At 39.2% G+C, this 25,739-nt stretch overlaps 2 protein-coding genes across 6 annotated transcripts in view; one reads left to right on the top strand and one right to left on the bottom strand.

Moving 5' to 3' along the window:
- The window catches only part of POLA1 (DNA polymerase alpha 1, catalytic subunit), a 321,724-nt gene that overhangs the window by 21,342 nt on the left and 274,643 nt on the right, over positions 1-25,739 (top strand). For 4 of the 5 annotated variants that reach the window (XM_036270523.1, XM_036270524.1, XM_036270526.1 and 1 more), the window contains exons 9-18: positions 163-367; positions 456-634; positions 7,324-7,436; positions 8,211-8,327; positions 9,893-9,967; positions 10,841-10,979; positions 11,697-11,851; positions 17,076-17,160; positions 22,301-22,362; positions 24,916-25,005. In XM_036270523.1, the coding sequence (XP_036126416.1) occupies positions 163-367; positions 456-634; positions 7,324-7,436; positions 8,211-8,327; positions 9,893-9,967; positions 10,841-10,979; positions 11,697-11,851; positions 17,076-17,160; positions 22,301-22,362; positions 24,916-25,005 (1,220 nt within the window). The remainder of the gene's footprint in view (positions 1-162; positions 368-455; positions 635-7,323; positions 7,437-8,210; positions 8,328-9,892; positions 9,968-10,840; positions 10,980-11,696; positions 11,852-17,075; positions 17,161-22,300; positions 22,363-24,915; positions 25,006-25,739) is intronic. The other variant, XM_036270528.1, reaches the window with a different exon arrangement.
- On the bottom strand, positions 20,929-21,429 carry LOC118636015 (akirin-1-like). Its single transcript, XM_036271079.1, is given in 1 exon segment — positions 20,929-21,429. A coding segment is annotated over 1 exon segment (501 nt).

The following is a 25,739-nucleotide window of genomic DNA, read 5'->3' as shown; positions in this document are numbered from 1 at the left end:
ACGTTTTGAATTCATAGCAGTAAAAGTTAGACATCCGATTTGGAAATTGAAGAGACATGCAGATACAGTGTGGGAAAAGGGTCGGCTGCTATGGCTGTGCTGGGGAACCCTTTGTGCTCCACAGCAGCAGTTTTTGATGGGCGTGTGCAATGATGCCTACAGGAGAGCCAGTGCCAGAAGCATTGTGTACACACGGCAAGGAGGAGTCAGGGGCAATAGATTTTGAAGATGGCGACTTTGATGAGCCCATGGAAGCTGAGGAGGTGGATGTGGAGCCTGTGGCTGCTAAGACCTGGGACCAAGAGAGTGAGCCATCCGAGGCAGTGAAACATGAGGCAGATCTTGGGAAAGGGACCATGTCCTGCTTGTAAGAGCATTTTATGACTTTTCTGGCAAGTAGCGCTACAATTACTCTGTTGGATTTTGAAAGGTTTTTGAACATGTGATTTTTGCAGAGGAGGTTTTCTCCCAGATGTCTCTTGTTGGGACATCGATCAGGAAGATGACAGCAGTTTCTCAGCTCAGGAAGTTCAAGTGGATTCCAATCACCTGCCACTGGTAAAAGGGGCAGATGAAGAACAAGTATTTCAGTTTTATTGGCTGGATGCTTATGAAGATCAGTACAACCAACCAGGTAATCATACTGTATGTCTTTAACATGAAATAGCGCTTTTCCCTTAAAAGCTTTTGTGATTGTAATTGGCACAGGCTCTGTGCTCACATACATGCATAGGAAGGGAGCAACACTCAGTCACTGTCAAGTGCAGGAGTCACTCAGATGGAAGGGAGTTGTGTGGTGTGAATAATCCTAAAAGATGCTTTTTCTGAACACCAGTTATATGTAATTGTGGAATGTGTGCTTGTAGTTTACCTTTGATGTATCTGAAGTTATAGTTATGGACTTTAAAAGAATCAGTCATTAATTTATTCATTCAGCAAATTGAACATAGTATTGTGTGCTGGGCACTGAGATGGGATGAACAAGCTGGATAAATTCTCGATTCTAATGGAACTTACATTCTAGTGGTGTGGGAGCAGGTGTGGGGAATAGGCAATAAATAAGGTAAGTTGATTAATGATGTAAAGGCAGTTAGTTGGGGGATAGTCTGGGAAGGCCTGTCTGAGGAGACCACCTTTGGGCTAAGATTTGAGGCATGTGCAGATCTGAAGAAAGAACATTTCAGCCTGATGAACCAGTAAGCACAGGAGGCAGCTTGTGTGGTTGTAGCATAGTAATCAAGTGACAGGATTGGTAGAAAATGAATCAGAGATAAAGGCCAAGACCAGATGATGAAGGGACCTTGAAAACCATATTAAGGAGTTTAGATCTTAAGAGCCATGGGGAGGTGGTGGAAGATTTTAAGTACCAGCAGGGTAGGTGGGATGGTGGTTTCATAGTTGGGCGTACATTTTAACAGGAAACCTCCGATTTGTGTGGAGAATGGTGCACATGTGTGTGCGTTTGTGCGTGCGTGTGTGTGTGTGTGTGGGGGGGCTGGTGTGAGGTAGTGTGGAAGCCCTGGAGATCAGTCAGTTCAGGGCAGGCATGTAGTTACTTGGACTAGTGGTGGCTGTGGAGAGAAGTGAACACATTTAATATGTATTTTGACATGAACTTGCTGATGGATTGATGTGAGGGTTGACAGAAAGGAGGAATCAAGGATGATTCCCAGGTCGTCCTTTGAATGAGCTAATCTGACTCACAAAAGCCAGGAGGCTCTCCAGTTTCCTTTTGAGCTCCTTTGAGCCCTTCTTCATAGGGTTGGGTATGACAAAGTCTGTTGGATTAATGGAAGATGCAGTATACACCCTTAAATAGTTACTTTCATTCGGATCCATTTCTGGATCTGAGGGTAGATGTGAACTGTATTTTTCTTTTTAGCCACACCCGAGGATATGTTTCCATTGGGTTTGTTTTGTTTTGTTTTTTTAGAGAGTGTGGAAAGGAGGGAAGGAGGGAGAGAGACACACTGATTGGTTGCCTCCCGCATGGCCAGGCCGGGGATTGAACCTGCAACCCAGGCACGTGCCCTTGATCGGGGATTGAACTCGAGACCCTTTGGTCTGAGGGCTGATGCTCTAACTGCTGAACCAAACCAGCCAGGGTGCAAACTTTATTTTTCAAAATGGTTTCCTGGAAGCTGCATCTGGTGAAAATAGAGGGAGTGCCTAGGTGTAAGTGAAGCAAGTGAATGAGTAAGAAGACTAAGTATTAATTATCAGACTTGGAGACCAGATTTACCTTTCGTATAATCAGGCATTGACTTTAACTGGAAAGACCTTAATGGTTAATATATTTCAGCTAATCAAATATGTAGAAACTCTTACAGAACCACTTGAGTAGCAAATTGCCATGTGTTAGTTTCTTAGGTAAAGATACAAGCAATCTTAGAAATGGTATCTTATCTTCTTTAGCTAGGGCAAGTCAGTTTGGTTAGACCCTCTCAACACTTTTAATTACCTCTTTGTTACTTGCCAGTGGAAGGTAGGCTGGCAGTTGTGATTACATGAGGCTGAACAAATATTTCCCATCCATTGTCAAAACCCAGGCTGCGCCCTGGCCGGTTTGGCTCAGCGGTTAGAGCGTTGGCCTGCTGTCCTGAGAGACCCGGGTTCAGTTCCCGCTAGGGGCGCGTACCTCGGTTGCAGTTTGTCCCCGGCCCTGGTCGGTTGTGCGGGTGGCAGCCACTCGATGTATTCCTTTCACGTCGATGTTTCTCTCTCTCTTCCTCTCTCTCCCTCCTGCTCTATCTGAACAAAAAATGGAAAAATGTCCTCGAATGAGGATAAAAAAACAAAAACCAAAAAACAAACCCAGGCTGCCCCACTGTACAGCCACAGGGGACACCATTTTCACTTGTGCTTCACGGGACCTCTGGAGCATGGCTTTGTGAGTGGTGCTCACTGGAGTTGTGCGACCTGTTGGGCCTGCCCTTCCCAGTGCTACTGTCTGTACTGTATCTACTTGATGCTCGATTTCATTCCCTGTCTTGGTTAATGATGCCATCAAAATCAGAAACGTTGGAGCCAGCCTTGATTTCCCACTTCCTTCATCACGTCTCATTAGTTTTCTCTCCTAAAGTAGACAAGCTATCTTCTCTTTCTCCTCACAATTCCCACCTCTGATCCCTTCTTGCCTACATTGCACCAGCCTCCTAATCAGTCCCTCAACTACCATCCCCCACATGGTGGCCAGAGCGATTGCTTAGAAGGGTAACTCTGACCATGTCATTTCCTCATTAAAAAACATACTTGGTGGTTACTGCCTATAACATAAAAGTCCAAGTTCCTTAGCAAGGCTTCTCATGCCTGCCATGCATAACTTTTGTGCCCTAGAAATAGCTCCCTGACTGTGCCTGCTGCTCATTATACCATGTCCCTTAACTCACTGTGTTTGACTGGAATGCCCTCACCTGGCTCAGCCCAGGTGTCATCTCTGGGAAGTGTCCTAATTCTCTAGTCTGGCCTAAGAGCCCTTTCTCTGTGACCACATCGTAGCATTTGTCATACTATTTTGAAAAGATATGATTCTGTGTTTTTGTTTACTCCAAAGCCTTTTATTTATTTATTTATTTATTTTTCAATTTTTATTAATTTATTTTTGTTACAGATGTTTTTTCCCTTTTCCCCCCTAGACACCCTTCTCCTCATCCTACCCCCCACCCCCCCAGCATTGTTGTCTATGTTCATTGGTTATGCATACATGCATATAAGTTCTTTCCCCCAAGCCTTTTAACTCCTAGAAGGCTGGGACCTTTTATTTTTTTGTTAATCCTCACCCGAGGATATATTTTTCCATTGATTTTTCAGAGAGAGTGGGAGGGAGGAAGCCGGGGAGAGAGAGAAAGGAAGAAACATCGATGTGAGAGAGACACATTGGTTGCCTCTCACATGAGCTCCAACTAGGGGCTAAGGATCCAGCCTGTAACCCAGGTATATGCCCTTGACTGGGAATCGAACCTGTGACCCTTCAGTGCATGGGCTGACACTGTAACCACTGCTCAGTTTTCAGTATTGATGCCAGGCATATAGTAGGTGTTTAATAAATGTTTATTGAGCCCTCCTCAGTGGTTAGAGCATTAGCCCTCGGACCAATGAGTCGCAGGTTTGATTCTGGTCAAGGGCACGTACCTCGGTTGCAGTTTGTCGCCAGCCCTGGTCAGGTCCTGCAGGAGGCAGCTAGTCGATGTGGTTCTATCACATCAATGTTTCTCTCTGTCTCTCTCTCTCCCTCCCTCCCACTCTATCTGATAATAAGTAGAAAAATATTCTTAGGTGAGGATTAAAAAAAAATGTTTATTGAGATAAACTGCATAGTGATTGACAGTCCTATAGATACACATGAAAGGTTTCAGACATTTATAGTTGCATTCGTTAGTATACTGAGTTTATCTCTGGAAGCGTTGGGTAAGAATGGGTAGCTCAAAAGTGGATGGTGCCCCCCTCCCAGGTTAATCCACATATAAAGCATCAGATTGCTAGTGTCAATTGCCAAAGGACTACAACCTTAAGGAACAACAACCATCTTTCTTTCCTGTGTATTATTTTTGTCTTTTGTTTACTGGTTGATACTCTTATTAAAAACCAGAGCACTGTTTTGCAGGGTAATGTCTGGAGCTGCACTATCCACTCTGGTAGCCACTGGCCACATGTAGCTCTTTACATTGAAATCGATTAAAATGAAATAAAATTTAAAATCCAGCTTTTCAGCCTCTAGCCACACTTCAAGTGCTCAGTAGCCACATGTGGCTAGTAGCTACCATATTCATGGATGTCACAGATACAGACAGAACAATTCCCCCAAAACCTTTTAATTCCTGGGAGGCTGGCCCCTTTTATTTCCAGGCAGTGCTGAAATTTCTTTTTTTTTTAATTGATTTTTTTTTTTTTTTTAAGAGAGGAAGGGAGCGGGACAGAGAGAGAGAGAGAAACATCCATGTGAGAGCGAAACATCAATCTGCTGCCTCCTGCATGCCTCCTACCGGGGATCAAGCCCACAACCCAGGCATGTGCCCTGACCAAGAATTTAATTGAACCAGCAACCTTTTAGTACACGGGACGACACCCAACCAACTGAGCCACACAGGCCAGGCCAGTGCTGAAATTTCTATTGGCTAGTGCTAGTCTGTATCATCATAAGTGTTAGAGTTTAAAATTGAGGCACTGAAGCACAGGTATATTTGCAAAGCAACCAATTTATACCATGTGTTGTTGAATTCCTGGCACTAACCATAGTCCTGGATAGGCCTTTTAAACCACCCTTGGGAAGTATTTTGCAATCGAAAGAGGTGCTTGTCTGTTATTGGTCTGTCTTCCAAATGCTAAGGTGAAAGTAAATTGCTTGTGTTGGATAATGCCTCAGGATCACCTAGTCTAGTTGTTCACTTACAGAGGAGGAAGCTGAGGTTCTAAAATAGAAGTGGTCAGCTCTTCAGTGGCAGAGTTCTGGGCTTCTCACCCTCAGTCCACTCTGCTGTTCTGTGGTACTTCTCAAGTTGTGTCCCCTGTGATCCATGCCAATGGGTTAAATAAGATGGCTTAAAAAAATCCTTTAATCTCAGAGGGTTGGACGGTTTCATCAAGATAGCAGGTAATGATCATTGAGCCTTGGTGAAATCAATGCTACTAATAAAAACGAAGTACTCCCAAAGACCCAGTTATTGTTTCTCACTTTCTTACAGATTCTAAGTAAGTCAGTTGTTGCTGAATGCTCCATAATTATGAAAAGAATCTTACTCTTTGCATATGGGAAGATATCTTGTCTTCATTATGACTTTTTCAAGGTTGAATAATCCTGACTGCACCTGGTTTCAGCTAGTTACTTTGGGGGGGTGGTGGTGTAATCTTTGTTTACCATGATCTTTTTGTGGCAAATGAGGCATAAACGGTGTCAAATGTGTTGCATGAAGTGTGATATTAGTTCGACTATAAAATGAGCTATTTGAATCTTTGAATCCAATATTAGGGTCTTTATTTTTCTTTGCTTGGAATTTTGTTTTTTCATCTCTAACTGTTGTAAGGATAGGATGACTTTTAATTTTCTGCGCTACTGTGATATTTTTCTTTTTAATCATCCCCACAGTCCTCCCCTCTCCCCAACCAACCCCACCTGCCTCTTTCCCCCCAGATGAAAATCACACAGCTCTTGTAAGAATTTTAATCATCTGCAGAAATGAAAATTCTTAGATGGTCTTATTTCTACTAGGACGAGTGACAAAAGGAAGCACTAATGAGCTATCTTGTGAAACTGGAGTAATTGGCCTTGTGTACTGTAGCTTTTATATGTGGCAGAATTTTCTTAATGTCTCAGACAAGTGGCTGTGTTGAGTTGCTGTGTTGGTTACTGCTGTGTAATTATTTGTGGAGCGCAGGATTTTGCAGTGATCATCTCTTAGTTTGACTAACAAATCTTTGGAGTCCTAACATGATGGCCAGTTTTCATGAACAATGATGACTTGATGTCTAGAAAGGCTTGGTATATATTACAGAGGGATCTCAAACGGAGTGTGTCTGCTGAGCTGGTTATTAGACCATTTGTTAGACCGAAGTAGAAGAGAGGAACACTATAAACACTACGTACTTAGGTGTCTTAAGTCATCTGTGAGGTAGAAAGGGTGAAATAGGTGATAGTGGTTGAACCCTATTATGAGACATTTATTATTATATGGAATAAGATAGATGAATTGTCTTTTTCCAAACATAGTTTTACATACAGAAGAATACTGAGGTATCATGCATAGTTATCCTTATACATGAATGTTAATTTTTGTTGGTAAGTACAAATGCTAAAAAGGAATTGAGTATTCTCAAAGTTCTCACAAGGGGTTTAAATCTGAGATTTTTTGGAAAATGGTTTGCTTTTTTGTTTCTGTTAACCTGGGTAATCCTGATTCAAGGGAAATTGTATTTTGTGTTTTTTATTCAACACTGATTTAGGATGTTTCCCTGATTCCCCAGGGGTTTCTACACTGACCTAGGGTGTCGTAGTAGTTCCCCAGGTATATCTACTCAGGTCTGGGATGTCACCCTAATAACCAAGGTTTGTCTCTATTTACCTGGATGTCTCCCTTATTCTAGGAAAAATATTTACACCATGTCCTCTGTCCTCCTGGTGGTCACAGGTTTTACCAGTGTGGTATTGTCATATGGCATAAGTACTGAATAAAGGAACTGACCTTGGGAACTGGACACCAGATATAAATTTACTGTAAAAAAATGACATCGCGAAGGCATAAATGTGTGGACACATTCACTGAGTCTTTGTAGTACCCCTTTGATGTACTTATAATGTTTTTTCCCCATTGTTTTCTATTACTCTTTTAGGTGTGGTATTTCTGTTTGGCAAAGTTTGGATCAAATCCGCTGAAACCCACGTGAGCTGTTGTGTCATGGTGAAAAACATTGATCGAACGCTCTACTTCCTTCCCCGTGAAACGGTAAATGTTAGTGATGAGCTTCTAATCTTAAGTGCATTCTCTGTTCTGCCACCAGCTCTATTCTTCAACAGAGCTGTGAATTATCCACAACTTTGATGCTTTTTTCTTGCTGCCTGCCTAGTCACCGTTGATTGTCAGCAGTTCCATTTGAGATTGGGAAAAGTAGAGAAATGAAGTAGAACTCTGTTTGTCAACTTGTTAGGAAGAGTGTGAAAGAGTGTAAAAGTGTCTGAGTTTTAGTATGTGATGCTGCCTTTCCCCCCACCTCCCGTTTCCATAGTAATGGCGGTTGGGAGTGTGTGGCTCTAAAATGTGACATGGAGTTTGGCCCAGTTTTCATGCTTTTGTTGTATAAGCAGCAGTACCATTTCCTCCTTAGCCATTTAACAGGGTTAATTCCATTTGCTCCTCCTTTTTATTGGGGCTTAACATCCATACTCCCCTCCCAAGCCTAGCCCCTCCCCATTCCCCATCTGAGTTGAACTGTGAAGAATCTTGGTCAGAATTTACAACACTTCTCCCGTTTTGTAGGATCGACTGATTATTTTTAGCTCTGGTTTGCTTTTATGATGACATTGGGAAGAATTGGGCACTGGGTTTAGTACATTTTTGGGTCTTTTTGTATCTTTGAACTCACCCGTAAGACTGTTCTATTAAATGTTTAAATGGGTGAAGATGAAAATTGATTTAAACTTGGGTTTCTGATGGTTGAAGAGATTCATGTACAGATACTCTTTTTTCCCCCCCTCCCCTTCCCTCTCTATGGGAGAGCAGAAAATTGATTTAAACACAAGGAAAGAAACAGGAACTCCAGTTACAATGAAGGATGTTTATAATGAATTCGATGAGAAAATAGCAGCAAAATATAAAATTATGAAGTTCAAGTCCAAGGTTTGTATTTGGTGATAAATTTTTCCAGCTCTAATTATTAGTTGATTGTTTATTTCCTGATTTAGCAAATAGTTGTTGCATATCTTCTTTGTGCAAACTGCTCTCTGTGTGGCTATAATTCATTGACTAGAGAATTCATAGTATCAATGTAAAACCAGTATGTTAGATTTATAAAAATTTTTCTCTTTAAACTGCTTATAATGTTCATTAATTTCAATAGGAAGATTACTCATAGAAAAGTAATTGCTTTTATTTATTTATTTATTTATTTTCTTTTTCTTTTTTTTAATTCCTCACCCAAGGATATTTTTCTATTTATCATTAGATAGAGTGGGAGGGAGTAAGAGAGAGAGAGACAGAGAGAAACATTGATGTGATAGAGACACATTGACTGACTGCCTCCTGAATGACCCGATCAGGGCCAGGGACAAACTGCAACTGAGATATATGCCCTTGATCGGAATCGAACCTGAGACTCATTGGTTTGCAGGCCGATGCTCTAACCGCTGAGCCAAACCGGCTAGGGCCAAAGTAATTGCTTTTAATACTTGAAGCATATCTTGTGCTCTTATTCCCAAATGGAGAAGAAGCTGTTCTGATCTTATTTATATTAGTTATTGCCAAGTTATCTTAGTTAAATGAGGTCTTATCTTTAAAAATTAGGGACTATCAATTAAAAAAAAATAACGGGGTTTAATTTCTAAAAAAAATTAGGGACTATGATGCTATTCTGATATAGAAGAAAAATCTTTTGTGATACATATTGCTCACTTGTGAGATAATTGATTTTGTGAGATATTGATGCCTTTGGCCATCATTGTGGGGACTGTAACTCATTCAACATACTGGCTGTTAATGTGACTTGCGATAAAGGGAGGGTTGGGTTGCTGAAGATAAGACTAATGGTCTTAACTATTTGAGCTTTGAATTATGGCTGATGGATCAAGTCTCGCAAATTCTAAAAGCAGTGTGGTGTAATGGTGAAGAGCATAGGTTCTGAGGCAATACACCTTGTGCTTTTACATTCTGACCCTACTGTTCTAAGTGTGTGTGACTCTGGACAAGTGCTGAGGGACTTCTGGGCCTGTTTCTTCCCCTGAGAAGTGGGGCCCTGTTTCAAGAGTTGCTGGAGGTTAAGTCAGTTCATTCATGTTAGGTTATTAGAACAGTCTTTGGTACAGAGCAGGTGCTCAGTAAAGATGAGCTATAATTATAATGCTAGTTATTGATTTTTCTAGCAAGATGGGGTTGCTTAATATTAAAAGAATAGCAGATGATTTAATGCATCACCGTTGTAAAAATTTTAACTCTTTTATTACCCTTCTTGAATGCAAATATTTCTAAGTTCTGTGGTGTCTAAGAGAAGTCTTTATAGCATTTAGTTACTGGGTGTTTTATTTTATTCCCAGTCAGAAAGGGAAACGGGTGCCTCTTTGGCTTTATTTACCTCTGTGTTCCATAAGGATGCTAGATTCCTAATGATTAAATGTTGTGTATATAATGCTTGTCCATTTATGTTGTGAAAAGTTTTTATCTTAATGATTTAAAAATATCTGTTTACCCAGATAGTAGAAAAGAACTATGCTTTTGAGATACCTGATGTTCCAGAAAAATCTGAGTACTTGGAAGTTAGATACTCGGTGAGTCAAACAAAGAAAATTTATTGGATTTTGGTTGAGAATAACACTGTTCTATTTTAGAAATTTCAATTGGCTTTCAATTATTATTGGCATAACTTCTCAAGCCCACAGTTCATTGAGGTGGACTCAGTAATGAATAATTAAAATGAATAAAAATGTAAATATATAGACTACAAATTGTATTGTTCTTCTCTGCATCTTTAAATAAATAAATTGAAACTACACAACTGTTTGTCACGTGGAACGAATGCCACATGATGGAGTTAACCATCATTAGTCTGTTGAAGTGTCCCTTCTGAGCAATAGAAACTTGAGAGAGGAGAGCGTCAGTAGTGTTACTATAGTGCATCTGTTGCTCCTTTGACAGGCAAGTTCATGGCTGTGAGATGTTAATTAACTGGACCTTAACCTCCTTTTACCTTTGTTCTAGTGTTTTGATCCCACATATTGGAAAAGCGAAATTTTTAAGAAATATGTCTGACAGTGGTGATGAGATGTACCATTGAAGCATTTTGAATGAGTCCCATTCTCTTGCTTTTATTCTTCTAATGCAGTGGTACTTATTTGGCTGTTCTTTATCAGTAAGGCATGTACGGCTCTGGACAGAAATCCTCTTTTGGGGAGCTTCTTGGCCTATTTTTCTTCTAATGGGCGTCATCAAGATGCATTATTTTGTCATTGTGAATTGTTTTTGTTTCCTACTGTGAATTGTTTTGGATTTCATTTGTGACAAATTACATTTCATATATATAAAAGGAGTTTCTTCTGGTACTTCATAGAGAGGCTTTTGTTTATTTCAAATACAGACTTTGGAAAATGTGAAGTAATAGTTTTAAACAAAAAATATATTTTTTCTTTTTTTGCCTTTTTCAGTCTGAAATGCCACAGCTTCCTCAGGATTTGAAAGGAGAAACTTTTTCTCATGTATTTGGGACTAACACATCCAGCTTGGAACTGTTCTTGATGAACAGGAAGATCAAAGGACCTTGTTGGCTCGAAGTTAAAAATCCACGTAAGGAAAATTTTACTTTCAGAATGCTAAGTAAATTGCTGATAGATGCACTTTGTAGAAGGGAAATTGGTCTATTTATTTCAGTGTCCATTTCCTTTTTTGTGTGTTTTTCCTCAAGGTTTTTCTTGAGTGAGTATAGGGAATATGTTTAGAATCACTTTACCACTGTAATGCCTGGCAGTGTAGTCAGGGGGAAACCTTTGTTAAGCCCAGGTGGCATTTAGTCACATCTGTCATTGTGCCGCTGTTAGTATAGACTTCCGACCTGGCTGATGTGGCCCAGCTGTTCTTCCTAGTTAATTGCTAACCTCCGAAGGAGGGGGATCGTGGATAGTGGTTGTTTGGTCTCTTGTGTGTTGTTTTTCAGTATTTGCATCTGTGATACTCTGTTTTGTCTTCATGAATCTCTTTAAAATGTTTTGTGATTTCGCCAAGGCATTTTTTTTTTTTTTAAACCTATTTTGGGTCCTAGATTCTTCAGAAAATTTGATGGAAGCTGTGGACCTATTTCCCACGCAAATGAATATATGTGTACACACACACAAGAATTTGCGTACAATCCAGTACTGTGGCTTACTGTTAGTTAAATGTTTTGGGCCATTCTTATTAGAAGATGGGATTGATGACCTTCTCAGGTAACCACCGATGTCTTAATTGTAGTATTTCTTTTCTTTTTCAATAAATGGCTTTTGCTCTGTTGTATTTGGTCTCTTTTAGAGCTCTTAAATCAGCCAGTCAGCTGGTGTAAAGTTGAGGCAATGGCTTTGAAACCAGACCTGGTGAATGTAATTAAGGATATTGGTCCTCCTCCACTCGTGGTGATGTCTTTCAGCATGAAGACAATACAGAATGCAAAGACACATCAAAATGAGGTAAAGAAATAGGACAGATTTTGTACCTCTGCCTTAGATGCAAATAATTGCCTGAATTTCTATAGCTATTCTGCAAGAGAGAGTTGTTCTTTCTGAAGGGGAAACACTACTAATTCACTACCAAACTCTTTTAAAAGACTTAAATTGCTGGACTTATTTTTATTTTTTGGTTTTTAAATTTATTTTGGATAACTTTAAATGGACATAGAATAATTTAATGAACTCCCATATGCCAGTCACTTACATTCAGCATTTAGCAAGGTTTTGTCACACTCATTTATTCCCCCTTCTTTTTTTCCTCCTGAAATAGTTTAAGGCTAATCTCAGACATTTGTGTCATTACATACTTTGGTATGCATCTCTCAAAGCATGCATACTTTCTTGTATAATGCCATTATCACACCTAAAATCATTAATAGTGATTCCTTGATATCTAAAATATCCAGTCCATAGTCACATGACTCCTTTTCTCCAAAATGTCTTGTAACAGTTGGTTTATTTGAATCAGGATTCATTATTTGAATTCAAGATTCACAGATGGTGTTTAATTTTTATGTCTCTTGAATCTTTTAAATGGGAGCAGCTCCCTCCACCCCTCCTGCAATTTTTTTTAAGTGACTTTGCCTTATTGAGGAATAACTGTTGGTTGTATCATAGAATGCCCCTTTTCTGTATTTGTTTGCTTCGTTGTGTCATTGGACTTATTCCTCTATAACGGGTTGGCAAACTGTGACCTGTGGGCCAAACCCAGTCTCCCACTTGTTTTTGTAAATAAAGTTTCATGGAAAACAGCATTTTTATTCACTTACATATTATCTGCAGCTGCTTTTGCACTACAGAGGCAGAGTTGGTAGCCAGGACAGAGACCATATGCCCTGCAAGGCCTAAGATATTTACCATCTGGCTCTTAACAAAAAAGGCATGCAACCCCTGCTAGTTAGTGATAAAGGGTTGATTAGATTCAGGTTTGACTCTTTTTTTGGCCAAAAATACTTTATGTGTGGTGCATTTGTACTTCATATTGTATCATATCAGCAGGCATACAGTGTCTGGTTTAACTACTGCTAGTGGGGCTGATTGACTAATTGGTTCACGTTTTCATCTAATGTAGGGTTTTTCAACCTTGGTACTACTGATTCTTTGAGCTGTATAATTCTCGCTTGTGGGGGGCTGTCTTCTGCATTGTGGAATTTTTAGCAGTATCTCTGGCCTTTACCTGCTAGATGCTAGTAGCACTCCTCCCTCCTAGTGTGACAATGAAAAATGCCTCTGTATACCTCCAAATGTCCCCTGGGGGTGGCAGGCAAAGTTGTTCCCAGTTGAGCACGATTGCTCTAATGGCTTCATTTGTTAGTGATTTTTGCTGGAATTAGTTATTTCATTAGGAGTTGTAAAATGGTGTTTTTTTAATTTTGTCATCTTTTCCATGTTTATTAGACAAGCTAAATATTAGAATGTTTATAAGTTAATTTTTTCTTTTTTTTTTATCTTCACCCAAAGATATTTTTCCATTGCTTTTTATTTATTTATTTATTTTTTTTATCCTCACCCGAGGATATTTTTCCATTTTTTGTACAGATAGAATGGGAGGGAGAGAGAGGAAGGGAGAGAGAGAGAGAAACATCGATGTGAAGGGACACATCGAGTGGCTGCCACCCGCACGACCAACCAGGGCCGGGGACAAACTGCAACCAAAGTACGTGCCCTTAGCGGGAACCGAACCCGGGTCTCTCCGGACCGCAGGCCGACGCTCTAACCACTGAGCCAAACTGGCCAGGGCTTTCCATTGCTTTTTAGATAGAGTGGGAGGGAAGAGGGGTGAGAGCGAGAGCGAGAGAGAGAGAAAAACACATCCATGTGAAAGAGACACATTGATTGGTTGCCTCCAATACAACCCCAACAGGGACTGGGGATCAAACCTGCAACCAGGGTACATGCCCTTGACCAGGAATCGAACCTGAGACTCTTCAGTCTACAGGCTGATGCTGAGCACATTGTCCAGGGTTATAAGTTAATTTTTTATAAAAATTAACATTTCCTCATTAACTAGCACTATTTGGTTATGCTGTAGTAGTTTATACTGGAAAGATGAGATTAATGTGTACTTTATTTTTCATTGCCAATATTCTGAGTAGGAAGTTGGGGACCTACATTACGTGCAGTGTTGACCAACCATTTATTTTTTATTTTTGTTATTTATTTTTTAATAAATTTTGTATTGATTTTTAGAGAGAGAGGAAAAGAGAGGGAGGCAGAGAAAGAAACATTGATGTGAGAGCGATATATCCATCAGCTGCCTCCTGCACACCCCTACCAGGAATCCAGCTTGTAACCCAGGCTGTGCCCTGACCAGAAATCAAACTGGCAACCTCTCGATGCATGGGATGATGCTCAACCAACTGAGCCACACCAGCTAGGACTATTATTGTTATTATTTTTAAATGTTTTTTCTTTATTGATTTTTAGAGAGAGAGGAAGGGAGAGAGAGATAGAAACATTGATGAGAGAGAACATCAATTTGCTGCCTCCTGCATGCCCCCTCTGGGGGTTGGGCCCAAAACCTGGGCATATGCCCTAACTGGGAATCGAACCGGTGACCTCTTGGTGCATGGGTCGACGCTCAACCACTGAGCCATACTGACCGGGCTGTTATGGTTAGTTTTGATGCTTAAATTTGTCTCTCTTTGGTCATTGGGACCTTCTTTTTTTTTTTTTTTTTTTTTATCCTCACCCGAGGATATTTTTCCATTTTTTGTACAGATAGAGTGGGAGGGAGAGAGAGAGAGAAACATCGATGTGAAGGGACACATCGAGTGGCTGCCACCCACACGACCAACCAGGGCCGGGGACAAACTGCAACCGAAGTACGTGCCCTTAGCGGGAACCGAACCCGGGTCTCTCCGGACCGCAGGCCAATGCTCTAACCGCTGAGCCAAACTGGCCAGGGCAATAGTTTCATTTTTGTTTGTTTGTTTGTTTGTTCAGGTAGAGTGGGGGGGAGAGAGAGAGGAACAGAGAGAGAGAGAAACATCGATGTGAAAGGGACACATCGAGTGGCTGCCACCCGCACAACTGACCAGGGCCGGGGACAAACTGCAACCGAGGTACATGCCCTTAGCGGGAACCGAACCCGGGTCTCTCAGGACCGCAGGCCGACGCTCTAACCGCTGAACCAAATCGGCCAGGGCGGGACCTTCTTTATATTTACTTCTAAGTCCTTTTGACATTGATGGGAATCTTTTTTAACAGCACAATTTTGGCACTATTTTTACTCTGATTTTTTTTAGTATGTGGTTTGATCTTTTAATAATAGTTAATACAGTAGATGGCCACAGTTAATAATTGTTTGGGAAAGGCTTAATTAGCTTAAAAAACAAATATCCATCCCTAGCACCCAGAGTGAGGTTTCAGTTTCATTTCCTAATAAAAGAAACTGGGCTCTGTGGAGAAATGGCTGATTCAGGGCAGGAAATGTCCGAGATAAGCCTGGAATGTCTGGTATTCTAGCAAGTAAGGGTGATATTAAAATCTAAGGACTCAGGAATCAACTTGAAGAGTTTTGTACGGGCCCAAGATGGGACAGTTTGAGCATGGATAAGAATGACTGTAAAAGATTGAAACATGGGAGTTTATAATGATTATGTAAACACTAACAACCGCATTGGTCACCCATCAAGGAAGCTAGGGAATCAACTCATTGTAAAAGCAGGTAAATAAAGGGATTGAATCAAGCATTTATCTTGAGTTCTTTGAACATATACTACACCTTAGCTCACCAAATAATTGATGATAGGGAGTTTCACTTCATAGGTTTCCCGCTAATAATTGAAGAAGGAAAAGTTGACTGTTACCACTTTGCAATCTCTAATGAAATCGAAGACCTAGGCAATGATCACCAGTGGCTGCTAATATCACTAAAACAGAGATAACCAACTATACATGATATGTGTGTGCCTTCTGGTAGAAGTAAATCAGTAGTACCTCTAAAGTTTTCTTGTGAAAAAATTGTATCTGACTTTGATCGAACCTTTAGATTTAAATGTGAATTTATAGGCAGTACAGAAACAGAGGAACATGTTCAATGACATTGTGATACAAGCAGCGGAATGCATACTGTGGGGGCACTCTATGGGACAAATGACCGAGTTTCTTCAACAAATGAATTGCAGGGAAATAATAGGTGAGGTTGGGGGTTTCTACCTATAGTTTTATGTATCAGCCATTTGCAAAGTATGGACCTTATTTGGTAAATAAAATTGAGGTAGTTGGGAAAACAGGAAAATCTGAATCCTGCCTGGATATTGAATAATTTTTTGTTGTTAGTCTTCACCCAAGGTTATTTTTTCCATTGATTTTTTTTTTTTTAAAGAGAGAGTAGAAGGGAGGGAGGGAGGGAGGGAGACAGAGAGAAAGAGAGAAGTATCGATGTGAGAGAAGTATCGAAGTATCAATAGCGATTGGTTGCCTCCTGCACGAGCCCTGACTGGGATGGGGATTGAACCTGCAACCCAGTTATGTGCACTTGACCAGGAATCAAGCCTGATATCCTTTAGTCCGAGGGCTAATGCTCTAACCACTGAGAACACCGGCCAGGGCTGGATATTGAATGATTTTAAGGAATTACTGTTAACTGTATTAGCTGAGATGATTGTGTTACATTTTTAAAATGTCTTATTTTATAAAGTGGTGGTAAATGGGGTGAGATTTTTGCTCTCAAGGGGACATTTGCCAATATCTAGGGACATTTTTTGGTTGTTACAACTTGGAGATGGGGGTGTGGTGCTATTGGCAGTTAGGGATGCTGCTTTAAACATTCCACAGTTCACAGGACGGCCCCCACAACAGAGAATTATTCGGCCTAAGATGTCCATAGTGTCAAGGTTGAGAAACTGTTTTAGAGATACATGCTGAAATATTTCTGGATAAAATGATATATCTCGGCTTTGCTTCAAAATAATCTAGGGGAAGGCAGGAAGCGGATAAGGCTACAGATGAGTTGATAATTGAAGCTGGATGATGAATATATGAGAGGTGGTTTACTATTCTATTTTTTGATTTGTTTAAATGCTTTCTTAATACAAAGTTTAAAAAATATTCATATGTACTAAAATCTGTATCTTTTAATACTCTTGGTTGTTTTGTTGAGAATGCAGAATATATAGCAGGTGTATTCTGATACACCTTCATCTGATAAGTGATGTTTTTCTCTCTCCTTTGTTTGCAGATTATTGCTGTGGCAGCTTTGGTCCATCACAGCTTTGCGTTAGATAAAGCATCGCCAAAGCCTCCCTTTCAGTCCCACTTCTGTGGTATGTATTTTTTTTAGCTGGTTTACTGATGGCTTGATTTTAGTTTTTTTAAATTTTTTTCTCCAACTGTCAGATCAGTCACTTGTTTTTTTAAATTGTTTTCAAAAGTAATGAGTGTTGTATTGGATTGGTTGCTTCTTATTCAGCTGGTTTATTTAGTTCTAAGAGAAGTCAGAAGGCAGTTTGATATCTTTCTTTTTATTTTTTGTTCTACTGGTTACTGTATTGGTATGCAGTAGTTTTTTCCTGGGTCAGACTTATGCTTTAACTATTTTCTTTTCATGATGTCATTCTAAAAGCCTATCATAAAAGCCTGGCAAAAGTTTTCTGTTATAAGGGAAGATGCCAAGCAATAAGCAAATATTTAACCTATTTGGGAGGAGTTACAGTAATATCAAATTGGTGTTGGGTTGTGCTGTGTGTAAAATTCAATGGGTGAAACAGTCCCACAGATTTTGCATGTCCAGAGTCTGTCTCCAAAAGCATTCTGGCATAATCCATGATAACAGCTTAGTCAGTTAAATCACCACTTTTTTTGTTTGTTTGTTTTTTAAAAAGCATAACACAATCGATCGATTATGTTTCCTAGTTGTTGTTTTTTTTTCCAGCCCAGAAACACATGAACTGGAGGAGCATAGTATGATGTATTATTATTGTGAAGTTTACCTTTATTTTTTCTAGTTTTATTGAGAAATAATTCATATACATCACTGTATAAGTTTAAGGTGTACAGCATGATGGTTTGATTTACATATATTGTGAAATGATTACCAAAGATTTACCCTTTAAGTGGGGTGGAAAACATGGAACAAAATGATGAAAATAAACTGGAAACTATGTGGAAATGAACAATCGTTAGGTCATTTCAATATACGTTTATTTACCTCCTCTTTGTGTGCAGTCGTGTAAACAGCTATGGTGAATGGCAAGGAACTTATTTATAGTGTGGTGAGGGAAGCTTTGGTCATCTTTACTTGTCTAACTTTGTGGTTGGAGTGAGTTTCTCCATTGTATGCTAGTTGAAGCTTTGGTGGTAGGGCATTTCCTTTGGGAAGGACTAATAAACATCCTCCATTTGACTTAGGTAGCAAATGTTCTGTCTAAGCAGTTTCAGTAATTGTAGGGACTGAGGGTTCTGTGCTTGACTATTTTTTTCTTTCTTTAGATTTCCTCTTTCAAACTTGGAAGAGACTGAGATAGTCATGTAACATTGTATTTTATATATACAACATAATGATTTGATATTTGTATATGTTGTTAAATGATCACCACAATAAGTCTAACATCTGTCACAGTACATAGTTGCAATTTTTTTTTCATGGATAACTTTTAAGATCTAATTTCTTAGCAACTTTTGAATATGCAATATATAGTAGTATTAACTGTAGTCACCATGCTATACATTACATCCCCATGATTTACTTATTTTATAACTGGAAGTTTGTACGTTTTTGACGCCCTTCTGTCATTTCACCCACCATCCACCCCCACCTTTGGCAACAACCAGTCTATTCCCTGTATTAATTCAGTTTGTTTTTAGCTTTCACATATAAGTGAAATCATATAGTATTTGTCTTTCTGTGACCTATTGTAGTTAATATAATTCCCTCAAGGTCCATCCATATTGTCACAAATGTAAAGATTTTTTTTATGGCTGAATAATATTCCAGTGTGTATGTGAATATACACACACTACATTTTCTTCATTCATTCATTGATAGGCACTTAGGTTGCTTCCATGTCTTGGCTGTTGTAAATAATGCTGCAATGAGCATAGGGGTGCATATGTCCTTTTGGGTTAGTGTTTTCATTTTCTTCAGGTAAATACCCAGAAATAGAATTACTGGATGATATGGTAGTTCTATTTTTAATTTTTTGAGGAATCTCCATACTGTTTTCCATAGTGGCTGCATGAATTTACATTCCCACCAACAGTGCATGAGGGTTACCTTTTTCCCACATCCTTGTCAACACATGTTACTTCTTGTCTTTTTGATGATAACCATTCTGACAGGAGCGAAGTGACATCTTGATGTGGTTTTGATTTACATTTCTCTGATGATTAGTGATGTGTTGAACACCTTTTCATGTACCTGTTGTCCATCTGTATGACTTCTTTGGAAAAATATCTATTCAGATCTTCTACCCAGTATTTTTTTAATAGTTTAAATATTTTATTTGTTTGCGACTAAGCTTGCTAACAGTATATAATGAAAATGTACAAAGAATAACATTGCAGTTTTTTGTTAGATTTAAGTCAAAGACATTCATTAATAATATTCCAATGTGAATATTCCAGAAATTTCTCTAAGGCTTCTGATCAGAACTGTCTCTGAATATTACCTTACTTTGGAAGGTATTGGCATACATTTTAATTACACTCAGAATTTTTCAAAATAAGCTATAATTTAAAAGAAACTATTCTATATTCAAATGAAAACAATTACAATAGAACTTTCCTTTCCAGAAACAGTAATAAATGGAACAAGGCATTTTGTAAAAATCAGTCACAGTTAAATTGTCCATCCTAATTGTCTTTGTTTTCATCTAGTCATGGAGATTCAGTAAGTGCCTTGGAACAGTATTGAATTCTCTTAGCTTGTGTGTGTTACTTTAAAATTTGAACTCAACTGGGATTAGAAGGCTATCAAAATATATGTATGTTTCAGGATATTTGACCTGCCATTAAAAAACAAAACAAAACAACAACAACAAAAAAGATAAATGTATACTTAACTTCCACTTCCTCAAAACAGAGGCTACTTTCTCTTCCTCAGACTTGGAAACACGGTGAAGAACAGTCTGTAAGCAGCTTTGGGGGGCGGGCTGCCAAAACAAAGCTCAAGCAGTTGAACATGGACACCTCTTAAAAGAATTTGGGAGAACCTGACCAAAGGATCCAAAAATATTTATAACAATTGATACAAAGGGGAAGTGGCTCCTTCCAAGTAGCAGTGCCACTGGGGCCTGGCCCAGCCCATGCTCACTTCTTCTTTGCTCCCAAATAAACCATCGTGCCCCTGCTCCAGGGGAGACTTTTTCTTTGTAAAGGTTCAATGGCCAGGGAGCCCTTTGTGTGAATGAGGTGAGCACAGACTCCACGTGGGTATTTTAAGGCTTGGAGTCAAAGTATCTTTCCAATTCCTCACCACACATTTATTGACCTAGGACCTAAGACCTTTGCTATGTCGTAATCACATCTAATGTCCATCCTAACATATGACTTATATTCTGTGCCTGAAAACAGTCCCTGCACATAAAACAACCCACTGTTACAACTTATATGCTCATAAAACATGAATGATCTTCTGTAGGTCAAGCAAATGTTTTTAATCATAATTGTCATGCATCAAATTCACAGTTAGAATCCCCAAGATCAAAAAATTTTGCACAACACAAATAATAACTTAAAAACACATATACGCATATGCTCGTACTCCCTTTTTACAGAACTGTGCTTTGGAAAACTCCGCTTGTCGAGTGCCACTGAGGGCATGTTTTGCTAAACTGCCACTCCAGGTATTTTGTTTGGAAAATCTATTACAGTAGGGCACAGCTGTTTATTGGATAAGCAGGAAAGAAGGATATGCTTGTGGCAACCAGAAAGTTTTAAAGTCTTTCAAGTTCTATAAACTGGACCTGCAGAAACCTTTTAAGTGCTCTCAGGATGCAAAGTTGGAGCGGAAATGTGGTATCAAACCAGTTGCAAAAAGTGCACAGCAATTATCTCTTGAGGTCAGACCTGGTACCCAGATATGCAAGAAAGCTTCAGGACACGTATCTTGTGGGCCTTGTCCCACATTGCCGCATAATCTGATCATGTGTGAATTTCACAAAAGATTCTTATTATTCTGCTAGTTTGATATTGAAGATTTGCTCATACTCCTCCCGAATTTTATCTTCATAGCCTTTTATGAGATGCTCACATATTATTCCAACTTGTTTGAGAGTAAAGATGGGTTGGTCCTCCTTCATCCAGGAGGAACTTGGAGAAGTAGGTGCTGTGAGTGCTGAGGAGTGAGGCTTACTTTTTGAAGTACAAGCTTCATTCTGATTAAGAACAACTTCTAAACGTCTCCACCTCTGATAATGACTACATTTTTGTTCTATGTTCTGAAATATTTGCTCTAGAGTTGGAAGGCACCGCTCGTTGCGGGGCTGGACAGGTTGCTGAAGAGTTGGGGGTGGCATCTGCATCTGGAGCGGCAGTGGCTTTGTGTCTGGGGCCCTGAGGCCTGGAGTGGGGCCGTACAGAGGGGTGCAGCACATGGGTCACTTCAGTGTCACCCTGCACACCATGCTGTTGATGGGCCAGGGACCAGGAGCGGGTGCGGTTGTGACTGCGGCACAACCTCTGCCTGCTCAGTTGTATTAATTCTTTATTTCTTTTGGATATTAACCCCTTATCCAGGTATATGATTTGCAGATATTTTCTCCCCTTTGGTAGATTGCTTTGCAGAAGCTTTTTAGTTTGATGTAGCTCCACTTGTTTATTTTTGCTTCTGATGCCTTTGCTTTTGGTGTTAAATCCAAAAAATCATCACCAAGACTGATGTCAAGGAGCTTACCATCTGTGTTTTCTTCTAGAAGTTTTATGGTTTCAGGTCTTATGTTTAAGTCTTTAATCAATTTTGAGTTAGCTTTTGTGTATGGTGTATGATAGTAGTCCAGTTTCATTCTTACGCATGTGGCTATCCAATGTTCCCAGTACCATTTCTTTTTGGGTCCTTTGTCATAAATTAATTGACTATATGTGCATATATATATATATATATGTTTATTTCTGGGCTTCCTATTCTGTTCCATTGAGCTATGTGTTTGTTTTTATGCCAGTACCATATCATTTTGATAACTATAGCTTTGCAATATAGTTGCAAACCTGGAGGGCGGTGTCTCCAGTTTTATTCTTCTTTTCAAGATTGCTTTGGCAATTGGGGGTCTTTTGAGGTTCCATACAGATTTTAGGATTGTTTGTTTTGGCTGTTCTTTTGAGGTCCAATAACATGATCAGTGGAAATACTTGATTCTCTTTACTCTTTAGAGATTGGGGAGAATTTATATTTAAGACAGTTTTCATTTGGAGACATGTTTGAAATTGGCTAAGATGTATGTTGGTTTATTATTTTTTTCATTCTTACAGTTGTGTCTAAACCAAAGGACTGTATTTTTCCATATGCTTTTAGTGAAGAAATAAAGAAAAAGGTAAAGAACTCATTTATTTTTTAATTATTTTTTATGTGTAACAGTACTATTTATTTATACAATACATTAAATACTAAACAGCATTTTTAAGTATTATTTATTTATATAATACATTAAATACTAAACAGCATTTTTAAATGTATGTTTCATTAAAACACACTAAATACAATTTTTCTTATGTGTACATTCACAGTTAAACCAGCAAAGCTTCTGCAAGGATGTAGCTACATACAGTGTGTGTGTGGGCACGCTTTTGTACTAAATGCTTTATCTCAATTATAGTGATTTATTTATTATTATCATTTTTTTCTTTATTGATTTTTTTTTGGGGAGAGAGAGATAGAAACATCAATGAGAGAGAACATCGATAACCGCCTCCTGCATGCCCCCACTGGGGTTGGGCCCACAACCTGGGCATGTGCCCTGACCAGGAATCGAACCGGCGACCTCTTGATGCATAGGTCAATGCTCAACCACTGAGCCACACTGGCAGTGCTATTTATTATTTTTAAAATTAATTAATTTTTGTTACAGATGTTTCTCCTTTTCCCCCATTGATACCCTCCTCGTTCCTGTCCCTCCCCTTTCACAGTATTATTTCTTTTAAATATGAAGCATCTATTGTTTAGATTGAGAAAAGGAAGATGGTGTGGATTAGTAGAAACAGGCCATTTTACATTGATTGATTAGATCTGTTCTTGCTGTATTGAACTGTGACATTAACCCATTAAAATGAATTAGAAATGTAAAACTAGAAACATTGTTTAGCAGTGTTTAAATGTTAAACCATTTAAAAGTAGTGGGGTTCTATAGTGTATAAGTAGATGGATAGGCTCAAACTCTCCTTTAGATAGCTTAATAGGAAGCTTTTCCAAAATGCACGATAATGTGATTACTGCTTTGGGAAAGTGTAGGGTAGAGCGCTGCACCTCCCCTTTCCCTCTCCAAGTGCAGTTGGGAACGCTGTGGTTATTTTTTAAAATTTTTTATCCTCATCTGAGGACGTTTTTCTATTCTTTGTTCAGGTAGAGTGGGAGGGAGAGAGAGCAAGAGAGAGAGAGAGAGAAACTTCAATGTAAAAGGGACACATCAAGTGGCTGCCACCCATATGACCAACCAGGGACAGGGACAAACTGCAACTGAAGTACATGCCCTTAGGGGGAACCGAACCCGGGTCTCTCCGGACCACAGGCTGATGCTCTAACTGCTGAGCCAAACCGGCCAGGGCGGGAACGCTGTGGTTATTAAAGGGACATGTATTGGCAAGGTTGATATGGGCTTTTCCCAATAGATCAGTGATTTCTAAACTCTCAGTATACTCCATAGAGAAGTTTACTCCCAGTATACTCCATGGGTCCTTAATGAAAAGGGTGGGGGTGGATTAGGGAATTGGATATTGTAGTGAGTTTTTCACAAAAGTAAATGTATTTGATGTAAAGGATCTCTTTTTGAGGGTGTATGTTGTTTCTTTTATGAAATGACAGTGTTGGTAAATTTGTAGGTTTTTTTTTTAATCCTCATCCGAGGATATTTTTTCCTATTTATCTTCAGCTAGAGTGGGGGGGGGGGGAGAGAGAGAGAAACATCGATGTGAGAGAGACACATGACTGGCTGCCTCCTGCACGACCCTGACCAGGGTCGGGACAAACCCAACCCAGGTACGTGCCCTTAACTGGAATCGAACCTGCGTCTCATTGGTCCCCAGGCCAATGCTCTAACCACTGAGCAAAACTGGCCAGGGTTGTCTTTTTTTTTTAATGTTCTCACTTGACAAAATTAAAAGTTAGCAGCCTTGTCACTTTCCACTTATTTAAAATTGGATTGAGAAGTCCAGTAGCCTGGTGGTACTGTTAGACTAGGCTGTTATTTGTGAAGTGCCCTGAATTACCTATCCAATAGAATGACCAGGGAAATTCACTCCATTACAGTCAAACTGATATTTTTTAGCCAAGCTAGTTATAGAAAACATATAGCCATCAACTTCCATTTTAGGAGAGTCTTAATAAATGGCTCTTTTGAATACCTGATTTATAGTTAGTAATCCAAGTGGAAGCATTTTGTATGAAATACATTTTATTTATATTTAAGATACTTGTAATTCTTAAATGAATGTTTGCTTTTAGTTTAGTTTCTTATTTATATGTTCCTACAACACTATTTGATATTAGTTTATACAATCCTTGGAACTTCTTTATGTGGTAAATACATAAACAGTGAAGTCTAAGAAAGTAGGTAATGTTTTTGATAGCTATTCTGATTCATGTTATAATATGTGTCCAGATGCACAAGTGTGTCCCTGTGGAGGGACATTTCTGCCCTTGATAGTGCTCAACACTTAAAATTTTTCTTCATTCACACTCATTACCAATATGAGCTCCTCAGAGACTTTGTGCAATTAAGGCAAAACCTAGAATCGGGAATTTTACTGCTGCATTTAGTTTTGAGCTGGGTGGTTTCTTTTAGCTCTAAGAAATCTTACCCTACCCGAACAAGAAAACAAGGTATAGTACTTGAGAATAAAGAGTAAGTGACTGGTTTGTTTTTATCTAACAGAAAGTGAAGGTTGAGATTGCTGCAACAGAGAGAACACTATTGGGTTTTTTCCTTGCAAAAGTTCACAAAATCGATCCTGATATCATTGTGGTAAGTAGACGTTTGATCATGTCATGAGGAAGTGCTTCATTCCTTTGCTATGTCAGTGTGACTTGATTAGCACTTTTTGAGCAGCAAAGAATCTTTTCAGAGTGAAAGAACCCTATAGACTGGTGGTAATTGCTGTACTTGCTGCTAACAGAAAGGGGGAAAATATCAGCCTGCTGTAAGATAGTATTTTTCCTCTAATAGAAAGGCAACTTATGAATTATTATCAAAGTTTTGGTACTCCACTTATTTACACTTAGAGATCACCAGCCTGTAAGTTTATAAACTTGGGTCAACTGTTGGTATCCAGAATTTTGGCATTGTGGTCCAGCTGTATGGTGATCACAGGAGTTAATTCACTTGGTTTGGTGTCAGTCCCCAAAGTGTAAGTATTTTAAGTTTATGAACTCAGTGGATCTCTTTGATATATTTCCTTTAGAGCTCAGGGCCAGGAATCTTTTTTTCTCTTGATGATTGGGTGTGCTCCCATGAAGTAGTAAGTGGTAATAATTAGTTGAGTTGTCTTTGCCCCAATTCTTTTTTTTAAGTTTTTTTTTTAAACTTTCAATTTTTATTTTGTATTGGTTTTAGGTGTACAGCTAAGTAATTAAACAGTTGTGTACTTTACATAGTGTTCCCCTCGATATTTGCAGTACCCACCTGGCACTATGCATAGTTATTACAATATTATTGATTCTATTTCCTGTGCTTTACTTACATCCCCGTGACTATTTTGT

Source organism: Molossus molossus, unplaced genomic scaffold (genome assembly GCF_014108415.1).
Source record: "Molossus molossus isolate mMolMol1 unplaced genomic scaffold, mMolMol1.p scaffold_m16_p_2, whole genome shotgun sequence".
In the NCBI taxonomy this organism is placed as follows: Eukaryota; Metazoa; Chordata; class Mammalia; order Chiroptera; family Molossidae; genus Molossus; species Molossus molossus.
The sequence above is the reverse complement of the archived record's forward strand: the minus strand, read 5'-3'. Positions and strand labels throughout refer to the sequence as shown.